The 21,115-nt window shown below is 43.1% G+C and overlaps 2 protein-coding genes across 4 annotated transcripts in view; one reads left to right on the forward strand and one right to left on the reverse strand.

Annotated features, from left to right (window-relative positions):
• Positions 1-2,723, forward strand: part of PLET1 (placenta expressed transcript 1) — a 47,771-nt gene extending 45,048 nt beyond the window's left edge. For both annotated transcript variants that reach the window (XR_007410687.1, XM_025465524.3), the window contains exon 4: positions 276-2,723. Coding sequence is in view for 1 of the 2 variants with exons in the window: in XM_025465524.3 (XP_025321309.2) it covers positions 276-562 (287 nt within the window). In the remaining variant the exon portion in view is untranslated. The remainder of the gene's footprint in view (positions 1-275) is intronic.
• On the reverse strand, positions 1,239-18,782 carry PTS (6-pyruvoyltetrahydropterin synthase). 2 transcript variants are annotated; one of them, XM_049109974.1, is made up of 7 exons: positions 18,639-18,782; positions 17,163-17,242; positions 15,889-15,911; positions 15,455-15,511; positions 12,836-12,906; positions 3,431-3,577; positions 1,239-2,877 (listed from the first exon to the last, which is right to left on the reverse strand). In XM_049109974.1, exons 1-6 carry the CDS (start codon positions 18,740-18,742, stop codon positions 3,451-3,453), a joined length of 462 nt encoding a protein of 153 aa, XP_048965931.1. In that variant the 5' UTR covers positions 18,743-18,782; the 3' UTR covers positions 1,239-2,877; positions 3,431-3,450. The 2 variants fall into 2 exon arrangements, with proteins under 2 accessions (XP_048965931.1, XP_025321311.1); XM_025465526.3 differs by lacking the exons at positions 1,239-2,877; positions 3,431-3,577 and adding an exon at positions 11,662-12,646.
• Positions 18,783-21,115: the final 2,333 nt, after the last annotated feature.

A 21,115-nucleotide genomic window follows, 5' to 3' on the forward strand; every position in this document is an offset into this window, starting at 1 on the left:
AATTCAGTAGTTGTATAAACTCCTCCCCCCCCCCATAGGATTGGATAGACCTTAAGGGTAGAGAGTGTTTCTTATTTGTTTTTTCTTCCTTGACGTTCTGTACTCCCTAGTTTTCCTCCTCTTTTACATACACTTGGCCACTGAGACGTGTTGACTGAAGTTTGCTCATGAATTTCTGGCTCTGGCCTTTTGTCAGATTAGCCTCCTTTCTCTAGTGTCTCCCCCTCCAAAAGAGGTCCTAATGCCATTGTGTTTTGTTTTGTTTTGTTTTCCAGGCACAACCACCTCCCAGATTTCAACAACCAGGACAACCTCACATCCAACCCCAACAACAAAACATATCTCCACAACAACCCCACACTCAACCCCGATAACAAAACACATCTCCACAACCACGACAACCCTACAATCAACTCCAACAACAGAACACATCTCCACAACCAAGACAACCCCACACCCGATCCCAAGAACAACCAACTTGGCCAACAGAACCTTCCTCTGCCCCATCACAAGTGCCATTCAGATCCTCCTAGTCTTTCTCACCAGCAAACTCCTCTCCTAGAAGGAAGCTAGGAGAATAATTGGTCCTGCGCCCACTGCATCCTCCTACGTTCAGTCTCAAGCCAGTGCTCTGATAGGTGTGCAAATGAAGACTCTACATTCTCAAATGTACAACTCTACTGCCACTGCTTTGGACCAAAACAGAGACCTGGAGGTCACTTGGTGGAGAGGGTAGCTAGTCCACTCACTGGTGGACTCAGGGCACACAGATGTTCAACTGGATCTCTCAGAACATTAATTAGGCTTTTTGTTAACTACTTAGACCTGGTCTGGGTGTAACCCAGAATTCCGACTCTCGGTATCACAAGCTGACAGCCAATTCCATGGTCAGTGTAAACTTTTGTTCACTGTCAAATATTCCTCTACACCTGAGTCTCTGAGGGATAAAAAAAAAAAAAAAAAACCTTTCTTCACTTTCAAGATGACCTCAGATTTCTGACCAACCCCACTCAGGCTACACAGACCTTCTGTGTCTCATGTCACCCAACAAGGGAAGGAAAAATGATTAGCCTTGATTAGCCTTGATGTTATTGGTCATACCAGTAGTATGTGAAGGGCTAGAAAACAGGAATGTACCATGTCTGAGCAACCAACCATAGGGAAATATTATGGTATAAATAGATTATTTCCTATGGCGTACCAAATAAGCTATACTTCAAACAAGAATAATGAATGTGTTAAATTCAAGTATGTCTTTAATGAGTGATTACTCTAACTTAAAGTACAACCTGGTGTCTAATTTTATTCATGTATGTGAACATTTAAAAAAAATTAAAAGAATGGTGGGAGTGTATATTTTCAAAGCCAGATCTAAGGGTAGAGTTTTACCAATTTTACTTTTCCTCAGTATAAACTGGTCATTTTTCCCCTAATGGTAATTCCCACTAAGAAATGGGCAAAATATTTAGAGCACTCATAATACAATGTAAAACTAACAGAAGTGTGAGATTTCCAGTAATATCCTGGTAATAGGCAACAGTTTTATTTTAATAATTATGCTGAATTCCAGGATGCCAACATCCAGGAACGAGTCTTCTTTGGGGGCAGGTTCTGTCAACTTCTTCTTCTTCCCTGTGAATAGGTCACACTTTCCTACGTGCGGGTCTTTAATTTTTGTTAAGAACTGGACGTGTTAAAGGTTATAACATGGTGGTTCTGGCAATCGGGCTCAGCCTCCTCTCCAGGACATGCTGCTGCTTGTTGCTTGACTTTTCTCAACTATTTCGTGCAGACTGCATTCCTTGTTGAGTGTGGTCATTGACATCGCTTTTCTGTTATCTCAGTAGCAAGCCTGACAGATTTTCTTAAATTTCAAAATTTAGCAGCTTCTTTCCTCATTAAGCATTCCTCTAATAGCTGGAAGTTTTCTTTTCTTAGATCCTAGACTGCTGAGAAAGTTCACTCTGACAGTCTTTACCAGCTTAAAGGTTGCTGCGGTGGAGTGACAGATTCCTGGAGCGCCTCATCCTGCCATTTTCTATGACATCATTTGGTAGCTGTTATTAGTACTGCCAGGCACTGTGCTAAGCGCTTTGAGTGCATCATCCCATTTAATCGTCAGGACAATCCTAGAAGATATAGCTGTTTTACAGATGAGGACACTCAGGCAGAGACAGAGAAATCATTTGTCCAGAGTTGCTCAGTAAGTGGTGAGGCTGGGTTGTGACCACTTCAGAGCCTGCAGCATTAACCAGGATACCTGAAGGGCCCCCTGCGTGGCTTCTGCATCCCCCAGCACCCCCCAGGAAAACCTGCCCCCCAGGGTCCTATGATAAGGACAGGGTACAGGTGTTACTCATGGACACAAGCTCCAGCAGTGCTCCTCCACACCCACTCCCTGCTGCCACCTCTGAGATAAGCTGCAGTGAGCCCTGACCCAAAAGCAAGGGACAAGCTTCATATTTATCCATCATGGCTCAGCCTGGCTACATCTCAGGTTCAGTGTAGAAGTTGGGACAACTATTGGGGCCTCAGTAAAAACACTCTCAAGCTGGAAACTTTGAGACTCAAAGAAATCTGGGGAGCTGAATGCAGACAATGCAGCACAGAGGCAGTTACACAAGGCCATTGGATTCACAGGCGGGGAACATGTGAAGTTCCAGCTCTCCTGCTCAGAAAGAAGGGGGACCTTCTGCTCCGGTTTCTCATCTGTTCCATACAGGGTTGGTCTAGGTGGCATCTGAGCCCTCTTGTGGGTGGGTCTCCATTTTGATTTCTCTGTCACATCCACACCTAGTTCTCAAAGTTGAGTCAGAGGTGGTAAGGCAGTGCGGCTCGATGCCATGTGTGATTGATGAGCAGAGGCTGCTGGGAGCCCTGTGGAGGAAGACGTGAAAGCCAGGCTCAGAGAGTGTTTGGGTGCCAGGATGGCTTAGTCAGTTAAGTGTCTGCCTTCAGCTCAGGTTATGATCTCAGGTCCTGGGATCGAGCCCCACGTTGGGCTCCCTGCTCAGTGGGGAGTCTTCTCCTTCCCCCGCCAACTCATGCTTTCTCTCTCTCTCATTCTTTCTCTCAAATAAATAAATCTTAAAGAAAAAAAGAAAAAAGAAACAGTGTCGTATTCAACAATGTTATCTCCCCTGCGCTCAGGAGGTCAGACTGAAGTGGCAGGGCTTCCTGGCATCTGCCGTCCTTGCTCTTTCTTGAGAGAATCCAGTGAGTGGCCAGCAGAACCAGAGTAGAGGGATAGACAAGTATGGACATTCACCATCTAGGAACAGGCTAATCCTGATCCTCACTGATGAGAAGGTGACCAACCACAAGGAAACAGACATATAGGATCTTCAAGGAAACTCACAGGGCTGCACCTGGTGCAGAGAAGAAAGAGGTGAACAAAAGATGGACTATTTCCACTCCCACACTCACTTACCCAACCTTGTTCTTCCACTTTTACGTTTTCTTGTTTGCGGCTTCATGTTTTGTGAAATTCAACGTGGGCTTATCCTTAGTTGGAAACAGCAACCGCCCATCCATTGAAGGGAAGTGAGCTTCTGTGCTGAGGAAGTAGGAAAGGAAACTGCAAAAAAAAAAAAAAAAAAAAAAAAAAAAGAAAGGAAACTGCTGTCTTCCAAATCCTGGTACCTTGAAGACCTTCACACAGCAGAAGGAGTCTGAGCCCAGCTAGTGGTCCAGCTATCACACCAACCATGCAGAGCAGGGAAAACGTTCACAACAGGCAGAACACGCAGATGTCATCTTACTATCTATCAACCTCCACATTAGTTTTGAAAATAAATGTTTAAAAATATTAATAATGAAGTAAAAAAAAACTTTATTATTTCACACAAGGGGCAGTTTGGCAATTGTCTTAGAAAATAAACTCTGAAAAAAAAAAAAAGAAAATAAACTCTGAGGACAGACCACCTGAGTTTAATTCATTTAATTTTACCCTTTATTAGTTGTGGGACCTTGTACACATTACTTACCTTCTGTGCGACTCAGTTTCTCCATCTGTAAATTAGGGAGAAATATAGTAGCTACCCACAGGCCCTTGTGGAGATTAAGTCAGTTAATACATATAAAACATGTGGAGGGGATCCCTGGGTGGCGCAGCAGTTTAGCGCCTGCCTTTGGCCCAGGGCGCGATCCTGGAGACCCAGGATCGAATCCCACGTCGGGCTCCCGGTGCATGGAGCCTGCTTCTCCCTCTTCCTGTGTCTGCCTCCCTCTCCCCTCTCTCTCTCTCTCTCTCTCTCTCTCTGTGACTATCATAAATAAATAAAAAATAAATAAATAAATAATTTATTAATTTAAAAAAAAAAAGCATGTGGAACAGTACCTGGCACAAACTAAGCATATATAATTATCTAATGCCTAAAAGGGCATCACAAATGATATACTGATGTGCAAGAAAGCCAAGTATTGTACCCATATAAATATGTGCAAATAAAATGGTACCTATTACAAGGATTATAAGTACGAACATGTAACTCTTTTTTTTTTTAATATTTTATTTATCCATGAGAGACACACAGAAAGAGGCAGAGACATAGGCAGAAGGTGAAGAAGGCTTCCTACAGGGAGCCCAATGCAGGACTCAATCCCAGGACCCCAGGATCACAACCTGAGCCAAAGGCAGATGCTCAACTACTGAGCCACCCAGGTGCCCCACTAGGTCCCCACTAACGTGTAACTCTTACAAGAAATGGTTCATGTCCAACTTTCCAGTCTTTCTCCACAGCCCCATCGCCACCCTTCAAGCTTCTAAGTAAAATGCCTCCTTGTGTGCTGGGTCTGTTCCTTTCTACAGAGAAACTAAACTGTTGGTGAGGGGTTTAATTCTTCTACATAATAGTTAAGAGAGAGGGTGGAGAAGAAAGAGAGAAGCCAAGTTCGGGATGAGTATTGTGGGGGCTGAGATGGAAGGGAGCCTCTGCAGGCCGAGCGGAGGCTAAGGGATTTCCCAAGAGCTGCTCTAGGTTACAAACCGGTTACCTCTTCATGTCCTTCAAGGCATACAAGTGAAAATAAGAATTATTTTACTTCTGATGGCTGAAATGTATTTCTTTGACTGCAGCTCAGCAGTGAAACTGGGACATATGGACCACCCCCCCCCACCCTGCTTTTATATACATTATGTCCGTGTATATAGATAGAATGAAGTTAAATATATATACCTGATAGAAGTGGGGAATAACTTCTGCAAAAACCCACACATTTATATATGCATATGCATAAAACCTGTATGTAAAAATAGACTTTAGGTTCAGATGCTTGAGTTCAACAAATTCAAAAAGCCTTTGGCTAAAGGAACAAAATATGTAGATAGTACATTTAAAGAGCTTGGGAAAATTTTTTAATTGTTAATTGAGTCTTTTTCTCCTTTCTCTATTTCTTTTCTTTCCTTTCCTTTTTTTTTTTTTTTTTCAAGCCAAACAAATTTTGGTTCAAATCCCAGCTCTTCCACCTAATGAGTAACTTTGAATAAGACCCTTCATCCCCTTAGACCCCAGATTTCTCAGTGGACTGGAGCCTCCTCCCACCTCACAGAGCCATAGTGATGGAGATGCTGGACACAGAGTGGTGAGCATAATGTTAAGCCAATCAATACCAACAACCTTAATTTGGTTAACAACACAATCTCCATGAGGATGGAAAACATTATACCCCACAATCTGGTTCAGTTGCATACTTTTTTTTTTCCTTTTCTAAATAGTTTTCTAGAATGGAGAATGGAGCCTTGACCAGTGTTGCCACAGATCTATTTAGTTCTACACTCTGCAAAAAATCCTGCTTTTAGGAGCCAACCAGATGGAATGATAAAAAGCATTGTTTGTGATACCAGCTGAGGCTCTCTCTGCCTGGGGCAAACCTACTCCCCACTAATCTTCCCACCAATCTTTATGGTTTATCCTGCCATTAAAGGGAGTACCTTGTCCGTGAGCACCTAAGGGCAGCTACCAAATGATGGTGTGGCCATGAGGATACAAATTTACTAAAAGATCCTTGATTCAGAAAGCTGGCTTGTCTTTAGTTAAGGTAGTAGTTGAGGACTAAAGTAATTCTTACTCACAAATGGAAATAGAAAATCTCCAGGAAGATAAAATCAGTCATATAACCAAGTCTGGAGAAATACTTAGGGGGTTTTATTCTTATTTTGTGGTGGTTGTCTTCTAAATGGAAATACATAAAGAATAACACCTATGGGAAGTATCCTCGAAATTTCAGTATTAAATCTCAAAATGTTTACCTAACCAGGTTCAACCTGTTCTTTGGAGATGGCAGGCGATTTCACACATTCAATAACTAATTATTCAGCACTTGCTGGGTAGTGGGGCTCTAGGCTAGGTTCTGGCTAAACGAGAGTAATAAGGCAATGTGACATCTCCATGATCAGGAAAGACAGTAAACCAGTAAGCAAATAAATGAGACAAAAGGAAATATAGGTAAAAGTTTTGAGACTGCGAGAAAGGGGAGTATATAGGAATTACAACAGAAAATAACAAGGTGGCCAAGGAAGGCTTCTGCAAGAGGGGGATCTTTTGGCTGGGATCTGAGAATGATCGGTTTTATAAAGAGGTGGGAGGTGGGGGTGAGGGGGCAGCATTCCAGGCAGAAGGGCAGAAAATACATAGATCTTGAGGTAGGAATGAAACTGATGTGCTTTAGGACTTGAAAAAAGGCCAGTGTGACCAGCTCTCCAGATGGAGGCTGTGGAGAACCAGTGGCTGGGTCATATGAAGCATAAAGTTTCGGTTCTGTTTTAAAATCAAGAGAAAGCTTTCAACCGGTAATAGGAGGGAAGAGAGAACTAAAGAAATATGGAAGAGAACCAAAGGGCAAGCAGGAGACCAGCAAAGAGGCCATGTCAATAATCCAGGCAAGAAACAAGGGCAGTTTGGCTGGGGGCAATGACACTGAAAATGGAGAGATAGACAAAAATCATTGCATATTTTATTTTTTAAAAGATTTTATTTATGTATTCATGAGAGACACACAGAGAGAGAGAGAGAGAGGCAGAGACATAGGCAAGGGAGAAGCAGGCTCCCTGTGGGGAGCCCAATGTAAAACTCGATCCCAAGACCCCAGGATCACAACCTGAGCAAAAGGCAAACACTCAACCACTCAGCCACCCAGGTGCCCCAACACTGCATTTTTTTAAAACATTTTATTTATTTATTCATGAGAGACACAGAGAGAGAGAAGCAGAGACATAGGCAGAGGGAGAAGCGGATTCCTTGTGCTTAGGAGGGGCATAGAAGGGAGCCCCATGCGAGACTCGATCCCTAGACCTGGGATCAGGACCTGAACTGAAGGCAGACACTCAACCACTGAGCCACCCAGGCATCTCTAACATTGCATATTTAGAAGCAGAACCAATAGAACTTTCTGATGATTAGAAATAACTGGTAGGAATCCAGGACAATACCCAGATTTCTGGCTTGAAAAAAAAATGGATGGTAGCAGCATTTTCAGGGAAGACTGGCAAAGAATAAAATCTAAAGGAGGAAATTGGGATTTCGTTTTAGGAAATGTTAACTTTGAGATGTCCGTGTAGCACCTCGCTACCCAAAGGTTCTCTCTGCAGGCAAAGTAAACCTTTAAGAGGTGAATCACAACACTAGCCCTTCTATTTCTTCAGGTTGTCATCAGCCACAGTGATATTTGTGAAAAGTGAAAAGGATTTTTATACTGAGTTCATACTTTCACTAAATTGGGAGTTTTCATTAATAAACTGGCTGCTTGAAGGTGAACTTGGGCTGACATGCTGAGGATTTGTTTCTTGGGCATCTTGAAGTATACAAGCCTGGGATGTCATTTCTTTAGCCAACCGGGGGAAAAAAAAAAAAAAAAGGAAAAAAGAAAGAAAAAAAAAAAGGTCAGTGCTTTTTTTTTTGTTTTTTTTTTTAATGATTAATATTCCTGTCTTGATAGTGACAGAATGCCAGTGGGATTTGGGGGACAGATTCTGAAGGAAGCAAATCAACTGATGAGCTACTTGAAAGCCTAACTGCCGCTTTGAAACTCCTTCCAGCACACAAACCACCCCCCCTACTTTTTCTTTTGTGGTGATAGCAGTTCTCTCTGCAGCTATGTGGAGAGAGTGTTTATCTGGGACAGTTTCCAAAAGTGTCTTGCAACAGAATCTTGCTATAAAGTTAAACTGCGTGAAACTAACAATGATTTTTCTGTGTGCAAGAGAGACTAGAAATATCCCAGACATAACAAAAGTGAAACGAGCACAATCTGTTTCCCACCTTTAAAATAATTCTATTTCCAGAAGGAATATAAAAGTTTGGAATGTAAAAAAAAAAAAAAAAAATGGACACTTACCATAGATCTAGTCTATGAGTAGCCACACATATACAACTGATCGTATTCTGGCCGTTTCTATAACCCACTGGTAGTGACTACATCCAGTTCAGACTAAGTGACAGCTGAGTTCTGGTCATTCTGTTCACAGTGATATGGTCAATATAATTTTTCTCAATTTCTCACCTTAGAGAGGGTTTTAATTTCAAGAATGCCATGCTTTAAAGATCTGTGTATCTACCCACAAAACCCACCATGCTCATTGGAAACAACCACTGCTGCTCGGATATTTCACTCCTGTAAAAGGAAATGAGTTTTAATCCCCTGTGGTGGCGGGGGGGGGGGGGGGGGGGGGGGGGGGGGGGGAGGGCATGACAGCGCCCCCTCCCCATACTTACCTCCCCAGCCACCTCTCCTGCGGTCCTCGCAACACTTTGCACCTTCCCTAGAGTGTGGGGTGGATTTAGTGAGTTGCTTCTAAGGGACAAAATCTAGAAATGTGATTAGGTCACAAGACTGTGGCCTCCGCAGTGCTGGGGCGCGTGCTCACTATCACTCCCTTTCCCTGCCCTTTGCCTGCTCACTCTGAGGAAGCAAACTGCCCTGTTGTAAGCTGTTCTATGCAGGGGCCCCTGTGGCAAGAAAGGGAGGGAGGAACTGAGGGCTCAGACCAACAACCCCACAAGGAACTGAACCCTGTCAACAATCCCATGAGCTGGCAGCTGACCCTTCCTAATCCAGCCTGGGGATAGATGACTGCAGCCTGTCAGTGATCCTGGGCCAGAGGTCCCAGCAGGGACTCATCCAGACTTCTGGCACATTCCAACTGTGATAATAATGATAAATGTGCAGTTTTGAGCCACGATGTTGGGGTAATATGCTGTGTAGCAGTAGATAACTAGCCCACTCCCCTTGCAGAGTGACCATAAGGATAACGTGAGGTAATATAAAAAGTACTGAGCAAAATGCCTGAGGCCACTGCAGGCACTGCCGTGTTAGCTCTGCCCTCCTTCCCTGCCGCTCCACTGCCTGAGCCCTGACAGTTCTAGCCACCATCACCTCACATCTGGATCCCCATAATGGCTTTGCAACTGATTTCATTACTTCCCTGGGTCCAGCCAGTGATCCTCCTTAAAAAGCAAACAAATTTCAACAGCTCCTTATTTCTCAGAGGTTAAGAACCAAACTGATACTCAAGGCCTCCAGACTGTCCCCATCCTATATTTCCTAGCCTGCTTGCATCTCATCACCCTTCTATTAAAATAAATCTATTTGCTCTGCCCCAAATATACTTGGTCCATTCCCACAAGCATCCTCATGAAGGAACTGTACCCATCCAGTACGTATTCCTTCCTTTCTCCTGAACTCCCAAGGCCACCCTCCCTACCCCATCACTTCAAGGACCATTCAGGACTGACCTTCTCTACTAAGCTTTTCCAAACCTCATCACCCCCATGATACCCCACCTTCTTCCTTGTCTAATTTAATATGTACTCCTTTAGTATTTAAAATCACAAAGATATAAAATCTGACAACAGGCAGAAGCAACTTTGGAAAGCATCAGGTCCAAGCATTCATTTTATGAAGAAACTAAGGCTCTAAGACGAGAGGGACAATACCTGAACAGTTATGAGGACCAGAATTCAAGCCTCGAAACTCTCACATTATTCTATTCTAGAAACATTTACCAAGTGCCTATTATGTATAGGGGACCACAAAATTTCAACAGTTTCTATCAATATGCCATTCATTTATTTAATCAACAAAAAAAATTACTGGATACTCTGCTTAGAATAAAGACTCTGCCCACAAGAAATTTAGGGTAGTGAGAACACAAGAAGGTAAAGCAATAGTTATCAATACAGCTCAATTAGGGTCTCTGACAGCAGGTTCTAGGAAGACATAAAAAATCACCTACAGCGGCAGCCTGGGTGGTTCAGTGGTTTAGCATTGCCTTCAGCCCAGGGCCTGATCCTGGGGACCCAGGATCGAGTCCCACATCAGGCTCCCTGCATGGAGCCTGCTTCTCCCTCTGCCTGTGTCTCTGCTTCTCTCTCTCTCTCTCTCTCTCTCTCTGTGTGTGTGTGTGTCTCATGAATAAATAAATACAATCTTTAAAAAAAAAATCACCTACATAATATCTTTACTCATTCTCTCCGTTTGATAGACAGATTTCTCACTTTTCTAAGGAGAACAAGTAGAAAAAAAAAATGTTCTCTCAAAGCAATTTATGAACAGCAAACACCTGGAATTTCCATGCTACTAAGAAAAATAACGTTTTTCTAATGATTTCTATATCAGATCTACAAAATTAGATTAAAAAAAATCCTTGGGGCACCTGGGTAGCTCAGTAGGTGAAGCATCTGCCTTCAGCTCAGGTCATGATCGCAGGGTCCTGGGATAAAGCCCCATGTCTGGCTCCCTGCTCAGTGGGGAATCTGCTTTTCCCTCTCCCTCTGCTACTCCCTCTGCTTGTGCTCTCTGTCATATAAATAAATAAAAATCTTTTTTAAAAAATCCTCAAATATACACACACTATCCTATTACCCTTTGTTTAGAGTCTGTGTTTAGGAGTCAGACAGACCCTGAGTGTCAAACCCTCAGTTTGCTCTTTATTTGCTGGCTGATCTTAGGCAAGTGGTTAAACCCTCTTAATTTTAATTTTCTCATCTGTAAAATGGGAATAATATGCACCTTGCATGGTATCTGTGGGAACTAAAAATCCTGTCTTTTAAGTAATCAATATAGAATAAACATGCATACATAACAAAAGTTGTGTCTGACTACTAAAACACATTCAAATTTAATTAAGTGGCCACTGCACTATTACCAAAATTTATTATAAAATTCCTGCATTACTAAATCTCCAAAATATTTTTTTAAATTTTTAAATTTTTTTTTACTTATTTACTTGAAAGAGAGAAAGCACAAGTGGGGTGAAGGGCAGAGGGAAAAGCAGACTCCCTGCTAAGCAGGGAGCTAGACAACGTAGGGTTCAGAGAAGGGATGTAAGCCAGGGACTCCAGGATCATGATGAATCATTGTTGAAAACAGATGCTTAACCAACTGAGCCACCCAGGCACCCCCTAACTCTCGAAAATTACAGCACACTCCTTTGAAAAATTTTCTAGTATAGTAATCACCGCACAAGTCTTTTTACTATTTTCAGGCAGCAACATTCTGAAAATCTATTGTGTACTAGCTGCTATGTGGAGAGAAAAATAAAACCCTATGTTTAAGAAGTTTAGAATACGAATGAGTACACAGGAAGGAACAATTCTTTGGGCAAACCAAGCAAATATATTCTTGTGGATTTACTCATGAAGAAAAGATACCAGATGCCAAGAATACAGTTCAACTTAAGCAGGTAGAAGTTTAATGATCAGAACAAAATGAGGTCAATTAGGAAAAACTGTATATAAGAGATGCATTACAGTATAATATATCCTTTTCATTATTTAATAAGATTTAGTATATGTGACTATTCTTCAGTTTTCTGAATTAAAATTGTTCAGGTGGCCATAAGGTCTGGAAACATACACAAATATACATAATAGTCCAATGATATTCCAACAAATGTTCAATGAACATGCTGTTCCTCACTAGCAATTCATAGTTCAATAAGATATGCAAAACTGCAGTCAACAATTTCACTTAAAGCAGTATTTTCATCAATCCTTGTATATCCACCTACAACACATTGCCAAGGTGATCTGTGTGTCTCATTTTCACTGAATAAACTTGTGCCCTTACATATCTGAGAAGTAATCAAGGAAGAAGTATATGTTGTCAGTTTCTGGACTCTGTGGTCACCTGTATTTTTAAGTTTCACCTACTATAAGTCTTATAAACATTTCTGCCATTTATATTATACCAAAAAAATGAGTATTAAAAATGAGATAACGGAAAAACAAAAATTGATCTATTTTGCTTTCAAACTCCACACCACAACATTTTACTGAAAATGAAGTGATTTTTAATCTATAGATAAAAGACTCTCTAAATGATAATCAGAATGTTTTACAAGTTTGGTTTTAAGATAGATTTCAATTACAACAGGTCCTACACACAATGATTTCAATCAATCGGGCACTCTAGAACACAGTTGTGAAGGCATAACAAGTATGTGATGACTTAATAGTCCAGGGGGATGAAGACCTTTTTCAAATAGAAAGAAATTAGTCTTTCTACAGTATTATCTCCTAAAAGCTACTCTCCTTTATAGACAACAATATTATTGTCAGTTTCATATACTTTTACTTTATAAAGAACTCCCAGAGGAAGAAATTTCTGGAGGTTTTCCCAGATATATACAGCTACATTTTCTGTTGTGCTGTAGGAAAAAAAGAAAGAAGATCAAAGACAAATATACAAAATTTCACTTTTGATATTTATAGAGAACAGAAATTCTAGATGTTAAAAGAGAATATTAAAACTTCAGAAATTATGCAGCAGTCAGATAAAATGTTAACAGCAATTCTTCTTTCTTACTATGTACATAAGGCAAGATGATCAGACTCACCTTACCACATCTGCAAAGTATGGTACATCCAGATCCAGATTCTTGTGATCAAGGGGCTTCATAATTGCCTCCTATAGATAAAACAAAGGAAGGATACCACTCATTCCCTTTCAGACTCAAATTCCAAAGTGTTCTATCTTCACCCCTAAACCTTACCTCATCAGTTAGCCACTAACTCAATACTTTTAAGAACTTCCTCCTTGTCTCAACGCTTAAAGTTGAAAAATAAAGCAAGGCCCAGATGTCCACCATGACTACTTCTCTTTATTAACAAACGCAAAGAGGTAAGAAACTAACAAGTACAGGAGGATTCACTGGAGCTTTCTTGGAACCAGCCACTATGATTCAGAACTGAGTTTAACACCTTGTGACTGGCTGTCCCAAAAGTTACCAAAAACACTTCTCCATACAGTCTTCCCTTCTGCACAGAGCCACAATGTCATTAGGGTCCAGTGAGTAGTATATTTTACAAAGCAGACTAAGTAAAATTACGTAAGCAGTTCTAAATTTCTGCTATGAGGAGTAATTTAAGAATGGTCTTGGACACTTGGGAGGAAAAAAATGTAAATCTGCGGAGACCATTGTTTCCTAATGCTTATATATATTAACACAGTGTTTTCCCTTGTTAGTGGCAAGGGCAGTAACTGCCTTATTCTAACTTTTTACTTTTAGCTATTGTACAAAATCTATACATTTGAAAAACAATCTAATTTTCCAGTGGTATTGATCCCAGAATGGTACATTAATAATAATGGTAATCATTTTTTGAGCAAAACCAGAACCATATAAAAAGAGTTAAGTCTTTTTTTTTTTTTTTTTTTTTTTTTTTTAAGAGTTAAGTCTTAAATAGCCTGTAAAACAAATCAAATGAAAGGCTGTTCTACATGGAAATCAAGAAAATACCTGTTTTCTCTTCAAATCCAGTTTGGGTCCCAACTTTTCTGTCAATGCTTCTTTCACAGGCTCCTTCTGATTTAACTATCTAAGCCACAATGAGTCACTGTTACTGATGGGGCTGCATGGTGTCCCTCAGACACACAAAGTGGGGAAGAGTCCTCTCCAGAGAACCTCTCCTCTAGCATGTGGTCATATGCATGCATGGGACACCTCATACTTCCTATACTGTTGTCTTGTATTGTACAGCACTGTGTCCATATATATTTTATGTCCCCAATAAATGTAAAAATTCTGTCTTCATAGCTTTCCTAAAGTACTTGGAATACACTGAATCTTTTATTCATTTGTTCTTTTTTTAAAGATTTATTTAATTACGTGAGAGAAGAGTGTGTGAGCAGGGGAAGAACCAAAGGGAGAGAGAATCCTGAAGCAGACTCTCTGCTGAATGCAGAATCCAATGCAGGGCCAATCCCAGCTCCCTGAGACCACGACCTGAGCTAAAATCAAGAGTCATTTCACCCAACCGACTGAGCCACCCAGGTGCCCTCCTTATTCATTTATTCAGCCGAACCTTACTGACCATTTATTACTGTTTGCCTCTTAGAAAAAGCACTCTGTGGGGAAGGACTTTGTCACACTCATCTGTGTACTCCTGATACTTAGCCCGAAGACTGATACAGAGTGGACAACCTTGCTGAATATACAGATGATAAGTACCATGGAAGCAGTAATGATCATTAATAGCATTTTTATGAGACAAATGTCAGATTCTAAAACAAGAGTAAGGAGCAGAGGGGATGCCTGGGTGGCTCAGTCAATTCAGGGTCTGCCTTGGGCTCAGGTCATGGTCAGGGTCCTGGGATCAAGCCCTGAATCTAGCTCCCTGCCTCATGGGGCCCTGCTTCTCCCTCTCCCTCTGCCTGCTGCTCCCCATTTGTGCTGTCATATAAAATAAATAAAATCTTAAAAAAAAAGAGAGAGAGAGAGAAAGGAATAGAGTTAAAGTGAAGAAATGAACAAATAGGTAAAATGATGGAATCATAAAAACAGAGCTGGACAGAAGGAAGTCCACTCCCAACTTTGTAAAAGACTCACCACACAACCTAAGGCAAGTCAGTTAACTCTTCCGCCTCTCTTAGTCTTAATCTATGGAATGAAAAAATTGGTTTAGATAATCTCTAAGGAAAAAAAAAAAAAAAAAAGATAATCTCTAAGGTCTCTGACCAGGCAGGATTTCTATGATACAGTCAGCAAGTCTTTGAATTCCTTCTTCTATGTCATCCCTATGGTGAACTGCCTCAGTGAATTTAAAACTAGAGTGAATAACACAGGGTAGTGTTAAAGATCTATGATCAAAGGCATAAGGAAAATCCAGAGAAGGAAAAGAAAGCTTCAAGGGAAAAGCTGTGTCTTGAAAGAAAGGCAGAATCTGTTACACAGAGGAAATTGAGATACGCCAGCAAGAAATACAAGATGAGCCTGTTACTGCTATTCCCATCATTGCAATACAACTGGGACTTTCCAGGACTTTTCTTTCCTTTAAATCACCCAAACACCTTTAGAAAAACATGAGAATGGTTCCTCCAACTACTTCCCTACTCCCATACCCAATTCCACTCACAAGGTCATGGAACCTCTGCAGATACTTGGTTGGGGAGTGATAAGGGGGCCATCCAATATACTTAGAGGACCATACATAATAAACATCCACCATGACGTTACCTCCATATATTCTTTGAGGTCGGTCAAGTTCATAACCATTCCTGTAACAGGATCAATCTAAAGAATAAACAAAGGTGAATGTTAATCTAATATTATCTTCATATTTAAACCTCTGTTAAATTATTAAAAGCTATACAATGTGCAGAAATTGTGCCCACATCTGCCTTCATTCCCGGGACATTGATCTCAGTATGGAAACACCTGGTGCTCCAGGAGCCCCTTTCATGGTGCTGCTCTTCAACCTGTCCACAGATAGCACATTACAGATAACCCTCTGGGAAAGGAAAGGCCTGGAATGCCAGCAGCTCACCACACACAAAGGCCAACACTGAAGCAATATTGATTTGAACAGAATTTTTCAACACAGAATCCATCACGTTGGCTGAAAGAGCCCAGCAATCTGCACAAATCACACAGCTATTTTCAGCACGTACCTCTCCATGCACTGTCACCACAACTATGGGAAAGAAAACAGAATACCAAAAAACCACATGACTTTCAACAGAAAACAGCCAAACACAAGTTAACAACATAAATTAAGTATTAGATCTCTGCCCTGCAATGTTCTATTTATATTTTCCCTAAAACAGCAGTTCCTTTGGTTCAGATCTTTTTATCAACCAAAGCAAGACTTGGCCAAGACAGAGAAGCTTAGCAGGAGCTTTGTTTAGGCAGAGGAGCCCAGCCAAAGCCAGAAAGGGTGTACACTGTGCTTATGAATTTGATGCACTACGTAGGAATGTCCACTAGATAGTGAGATGCTGCTTGATCACTGCCTGCAAAAGTAGAAAATGCACAGGAAGACATCTAGCAACACACGGAGATGGCCCAATAGTGGGCAACACCTTTCTCAGCAAGGAAAACCACGACTGACCTAAAACTCTGATCCTTTTTCTCACAGGACCTATATACCGTTTAAGGTGATGCTTTGTAAGTTAACAAAGTGCTTGTCTGAAGCACTTGAAAAATGATGATGGGAGCATTTTACAAATTAGTGACCTTTATATATGCTTTCCAGCTTTATACAAACACCATTAGGTATTATGTGATAAGTGAGCAAACTAAGAATGATAAATATCATAGATCACGTAAGAGGCAGTAACTAAACTAGAAATTCTGATCTTCCGATACCTTTTGAATCTTTTTACTCTACTGAACTATACGCTGTTGATACTCTATAGCTTACAGGGCTGTTCTTTTGAGATATCAGCTTTATCTCAAAGAATCAAGTCTCTTATAGTCGCATAAATTATTTTCTTGGAACACTGCTGCCAGTATTAGATCCAACCTATTTTCCTGCCATACAGCTATTCCTAGCCAATATCTCCCTTTTGTCAGTCATTATTTACTCAAAGAATACAATCTAATTTTTTAATACAATCTAATTTTAACATTAGCCTCAGCAATACCTAATTAGAAGGAAGTACGGTGCCAAAAGAATCTCATTATGCACACTAAGGCCAAGGGGGAAGAAAAACCTGTTTAAACCATTCATTATCTCTAACAGAGCAGATACTTGCAAGGTAAAATTTAAGACACATCCAACCAAGGTAACAGATTTTTTTTTCATTCTGAACTTCCAGGTAACTTCTCATTTAAGGCTCAAATATGCTTTGTCCGTAAAGTTTCTTACTTATTAAAACCGTATTTGCTGATCATACTTTCATCCTCATTGGAAGGGCTAAAATTTCATCAGTTTTTCTCTCACCTTTATAATTGTGCCCATGGCCATTTGGATTGTTGCATTTCCCAAACAGTTTCAAGTTTTCTTCATTACTCAGAGATTTGCTGACCAAAAAAAAAAAGAAAAAAAAATTTACATGACACAAGTTCAGACACCTTCTCTGTTCCCTATGTTTATTTGCTCTTGCCTTTGAAAAGCTTCACAATTTATTATTACCTTAGCTCACCAAAGGGAGAGTCATAAATCAACTGGACTTCATTGTTCAGCTGTCAGGAACCAGTGTATGCCCCCTAATTGGGCTACTGTACAGCACAAATGAGCATCAACCAAGCCCACACCCTTGTTCTATGGCAAGACTCCAACTCATCTAGATGCTCAAGTCCCTCTCCTGAAAAATAGTTCCGTGACCTACTACATCTCCTCTTTAACAACCTTGCATTGAGGCACCTGGGCGGCTCAGTGGTTGAACGTCTGCCTTCGACTCAGGTCATCATCCCGGGGTCCTGGAATCGAATCCTGCCTGCATGCGGCTCCCTGCCACGAGGAGCCTGCTTCTCCCTCTGTCTCTCTGCCTCTCTCACGAATAAATAAAATCTTTTTTAAAAATCGCGTTTCTCCTGAAAACTAATCACATGACCCACTACCTCTCCTCTTTCACCATCTCGCACTATCAGGCCTTAACCACTGCCCGTTGGCCACTTCGCCAATCCCAAGAGCGGGATTCAAATTAGGGGACACTTTTAAAAATCACAATACTCAGCTGTAGTTCTGGACAGAAAACAATTTTCTTTTTTAAAGATGGCATTTATTTATTCAGAGGGACAGAGAGAAAGAGGCAGAGACACAGGCGGAGGGAGAAGCAGGCAGGCTCCGTGTGGGGCGCCCGACGCGGGACTCATCCCAGGTCTCCAGGGTCACGCCCCGGGCTGCAGGCGGCGCTAAACGCCCGAGCACCCAGGGATTCCCACAGAAAACAGTCTTCCTAGTGAATGTTTATGTCTGCACCTGTCCCATCAACCACGCATCCTCAGTGAAGCCTAGGTGGGAAGGCCCTGCTCTGGCACGCCCTCCTGGGACTCTTGCTCCGGTCCCCCGCTCCCTCCGGCTCGCCCACGTCTGCTCAGAGGCTTCGGCACCACGTGACTTCGCCGAACCCTTCCCGAAGCTGCGGAGGACGCGCCCCCACACAAGGCGGGGCGGCCGCGCCCCGGGCACCACTACCTGCCCAGGGAAGGAACGGGGGGCCTTGCTGGGGATGCTCCTCGTTCCGCGACGGGGAGCCGAGCGAGAGGCCACAGCGCCCTCGCAACAGCTCGTCTGGGGCTCCCTGCGCCCAGGGCTGCCTCCGGAAAGGACCCGTGCCGGGAGGGACGCAGACCCGGGGGCCCTGAGGTCCCGGGGACGGCCGCGCCCCGCCGCCTCCGCTCGGCCCCGCAGCCGTCGCCGTCGCCGGCCCTCCAGGTGCCCACGGGCCCCGCCCCCCCGGGCCCCGCCCCACACCTGTGGAGTCGGTGGGTGGCGCTGAAGGAGACGAGGCGGGACACTCGCGCCCTGCGGCGCCCCCCGCCGCCGCCGCCGCCGCCGCCGCCGCCCTCCCCGCTCATCGCCTCGCCTTCCCGCGGTGACGGCGGAGGGGGGGAGAGGGGGGGCGGCCTGCCCGCGGCTGCGCAGTGCGGCCGGCGCCCTGGGCCGCTCTCTCGGCTCGGCGCTGCAGCTGGCCCCCCCTGCTGGCCTGGAGGCAGTAAAGCGAGCGTCTGTTGGCTCCCTGGAGTCGGGCTCAGCCGGGCAAACCTCCCCGAGGTCAGAAGAGGTGGTAGGGATGGCTTTCCTTAGGACTGCTCGGCTTTAGGCCACTCGGGGCCAGGAGGGTCAGCCTGGGTACTCTGGACACTGGAGGGGCCTCTCTGAGGTGCTCTTGCCACTGCCTTCCAGGAAGCCCCGTTACAATCACCGCCACTGGCTGCGTAATCTGAGATGAGCCCCAGATCCAAACTACTCAGCATAAAGGGAGCGGGAATTTCAGGGCACATGTGGGACCACTTGGCTTTCGGGAATGATACTACCTTTGGACTGTTTGTGAAGATTCTTCTTACTAGGGGAAATTCTCGAGCTTTCCTGGTCATCCACACACATGAAGCCATTTGTGTGTGAACACACCCAGTCATGAACACACACACACACACACACACACCCTAGCCATCCTCGGCCCTCTGTGGACACCTCTGCAGTGAACGGAGCTCAGTTTCCTCACACTTACTTATGAGCAGTATCCACACTACCTGCAGTTCCCAGTCTTAGGCCCCCTGTTTTCTCCATTCATTCCCTCACTAAATACTTACCCAGTAGCTAACCATGAGGCTGGCAGGGGTCCAGGTACTGGGAAGGACAGATTAAATCATGAGAGTGGCAGGCGTACAGCCTCCAAAAGGTGATTTCTCTCAAATGTTTCCTGTCTGCTGCTACATACTCTGCATGGGACACCTGGGTGGCTCCGCCGTTAAGCCTGCCTTCAGCTCAGGGCGGGACCCTGGAGTCCCTAGATCGAGTCCCACACTGGGCTCCCTGCATGGAGCCCGCTGCTCCCTTTCCCTGTGTCTCTGCCTCTCTCCTTTCTCTTTCTGCGTCTCTCATGAATAAATAAATAAAATCTTAAAAAAAAAAAAAAAGTATTGCCATGGAGCAACCTTTCTTAACACCTTTTCAGATATTTTTATTCTCTCCCCCACCTCGAGTTCACCTCGAGGGATGAACTTCGGAAATATCTGAGAGAGACACTACCTAGTTCAGTCCTCTCACCAATGGGAAAACACGGGCCCAGATAAGTGAATTACTCATCCAAGATCCTACAATAAAACAGTATTTCCTGGGCGTTGACCACATCTAGGATAGAATACTTGACTCATTTTGAATGGAGTCTTAAGAATGAAAAGTACAGGGGTCCCTGGGTGGCGCGGTGGTTTGGCCGCTGCCTTTGGCCCAGGGCATGATCCTGGAGACCTGGGATCGAATCCAATGTCAGGCTCCCGGTGTGTGGAGCCTGCTTCTGCTTCTGCCTCTGCCTCTGTGTGTGTGTGTGTGATGATCATAAATAAATAAAAATTAAAAAAAAAAGAATAAAAAATACAAACCTGAAAGAACTTATGATAAATTGCTGTTATTCAGTTACTGTAGTATGGCATTACATTTGCAGAGCTCTTTCTCTAAATGTTTTTATTAAAGGTACTAAATTCACCCTTAGTGATACTGTTATGAGCTCAGTAATGCCCCCCCCCCCAGATTAATGTGTTGAGCCTCCAGTAACTCAAAATATGACTTTATTTGGGAAAGGGTCTTTGCAGATGTAATTAGTTAACAGAAAGTCACTGGAGAGGTCCCTTTCCTTCTTCCTTGTACATCACATACTCCCTTTCCTTGAGTCTCTAGACACTGCTGAGTGATGAGAGGGGAAGAGGCCCTGCAGAGGCTTTGAAGCCTAGTCAAATGCTCACTCAATTTACCTAAACTCTCTGCACTGGATTATCAGGCATAGGCTATTACAAAATGTCATTGATCCTTTTTTGTCTTCTCCATCAAGAACCTCATAGCTGGCAGAACCATGGCAGAATTTAGGCACCTTTGGGTCCAAACCTTATGATTGTACTGCTAACCTTTATATGCTTGAACTTCACTCCCTGTGATTAGGATGGAGTTTATAGAGGAAAGACACACTTATCAGCTCCACGTACTCCCAGATGTCAGCTAGAATCTCTTCCACCCTTTAGATCCAGATAAGATCTAAAACAATCTTCCACTCCTTGTCTGGAAAAGTACAATGCCTTTTTGAGGAATTCTGTGAGATATGAGGGGATTTATGTTCTCTTACGGTGACTTCAGCCTCGAAGCTCCCCCATCTGCTGTATTAGCTCTACTCTGGTATCTTCTCGTCATTCTGTTACTCACTGCTTTTGTTCCGTGTTTCATCAACTCAGACACAAAAC

Source organism: Canis lupus, chromosome 5, assembly GCF_003254725.2.
Source record: "Canis lupus dingo isolate Sandy chromosome 5, ASM325472v2, whole genome shotgun sequence".
Classification (NCBI taxonomy): Eukaryota; Metazoa; Chordata; class Mammalia; order Carnivora; family Canidae; genus Canis; species Canis lupus.

Bases quoted from the DNA above. Each gene is read 5' to 3' on its own strand.
- PTS (XM_049109974.1), bottom strand. From the start codon at position 18,742: ATGAGCGGGGAGGGCGGCGGCGGCGGCGGCGGCGGCGGCGGGGGGCGC. The intron at 17,243-18,638 runs GTGTGGGGCGGG...TTTTTTGGTCAG, and splicing joins GCCACCCACCGACTCCACAG to CAAATCTCTGAGTAATGAAG. The intron at 15,512-15,888 runs GTACGTGCTGAA...TTTATTCTTTAG, and splicing joins TGGTGACAGTGCATGGAGAG to ATTGATCCTGTTACAGGAAT.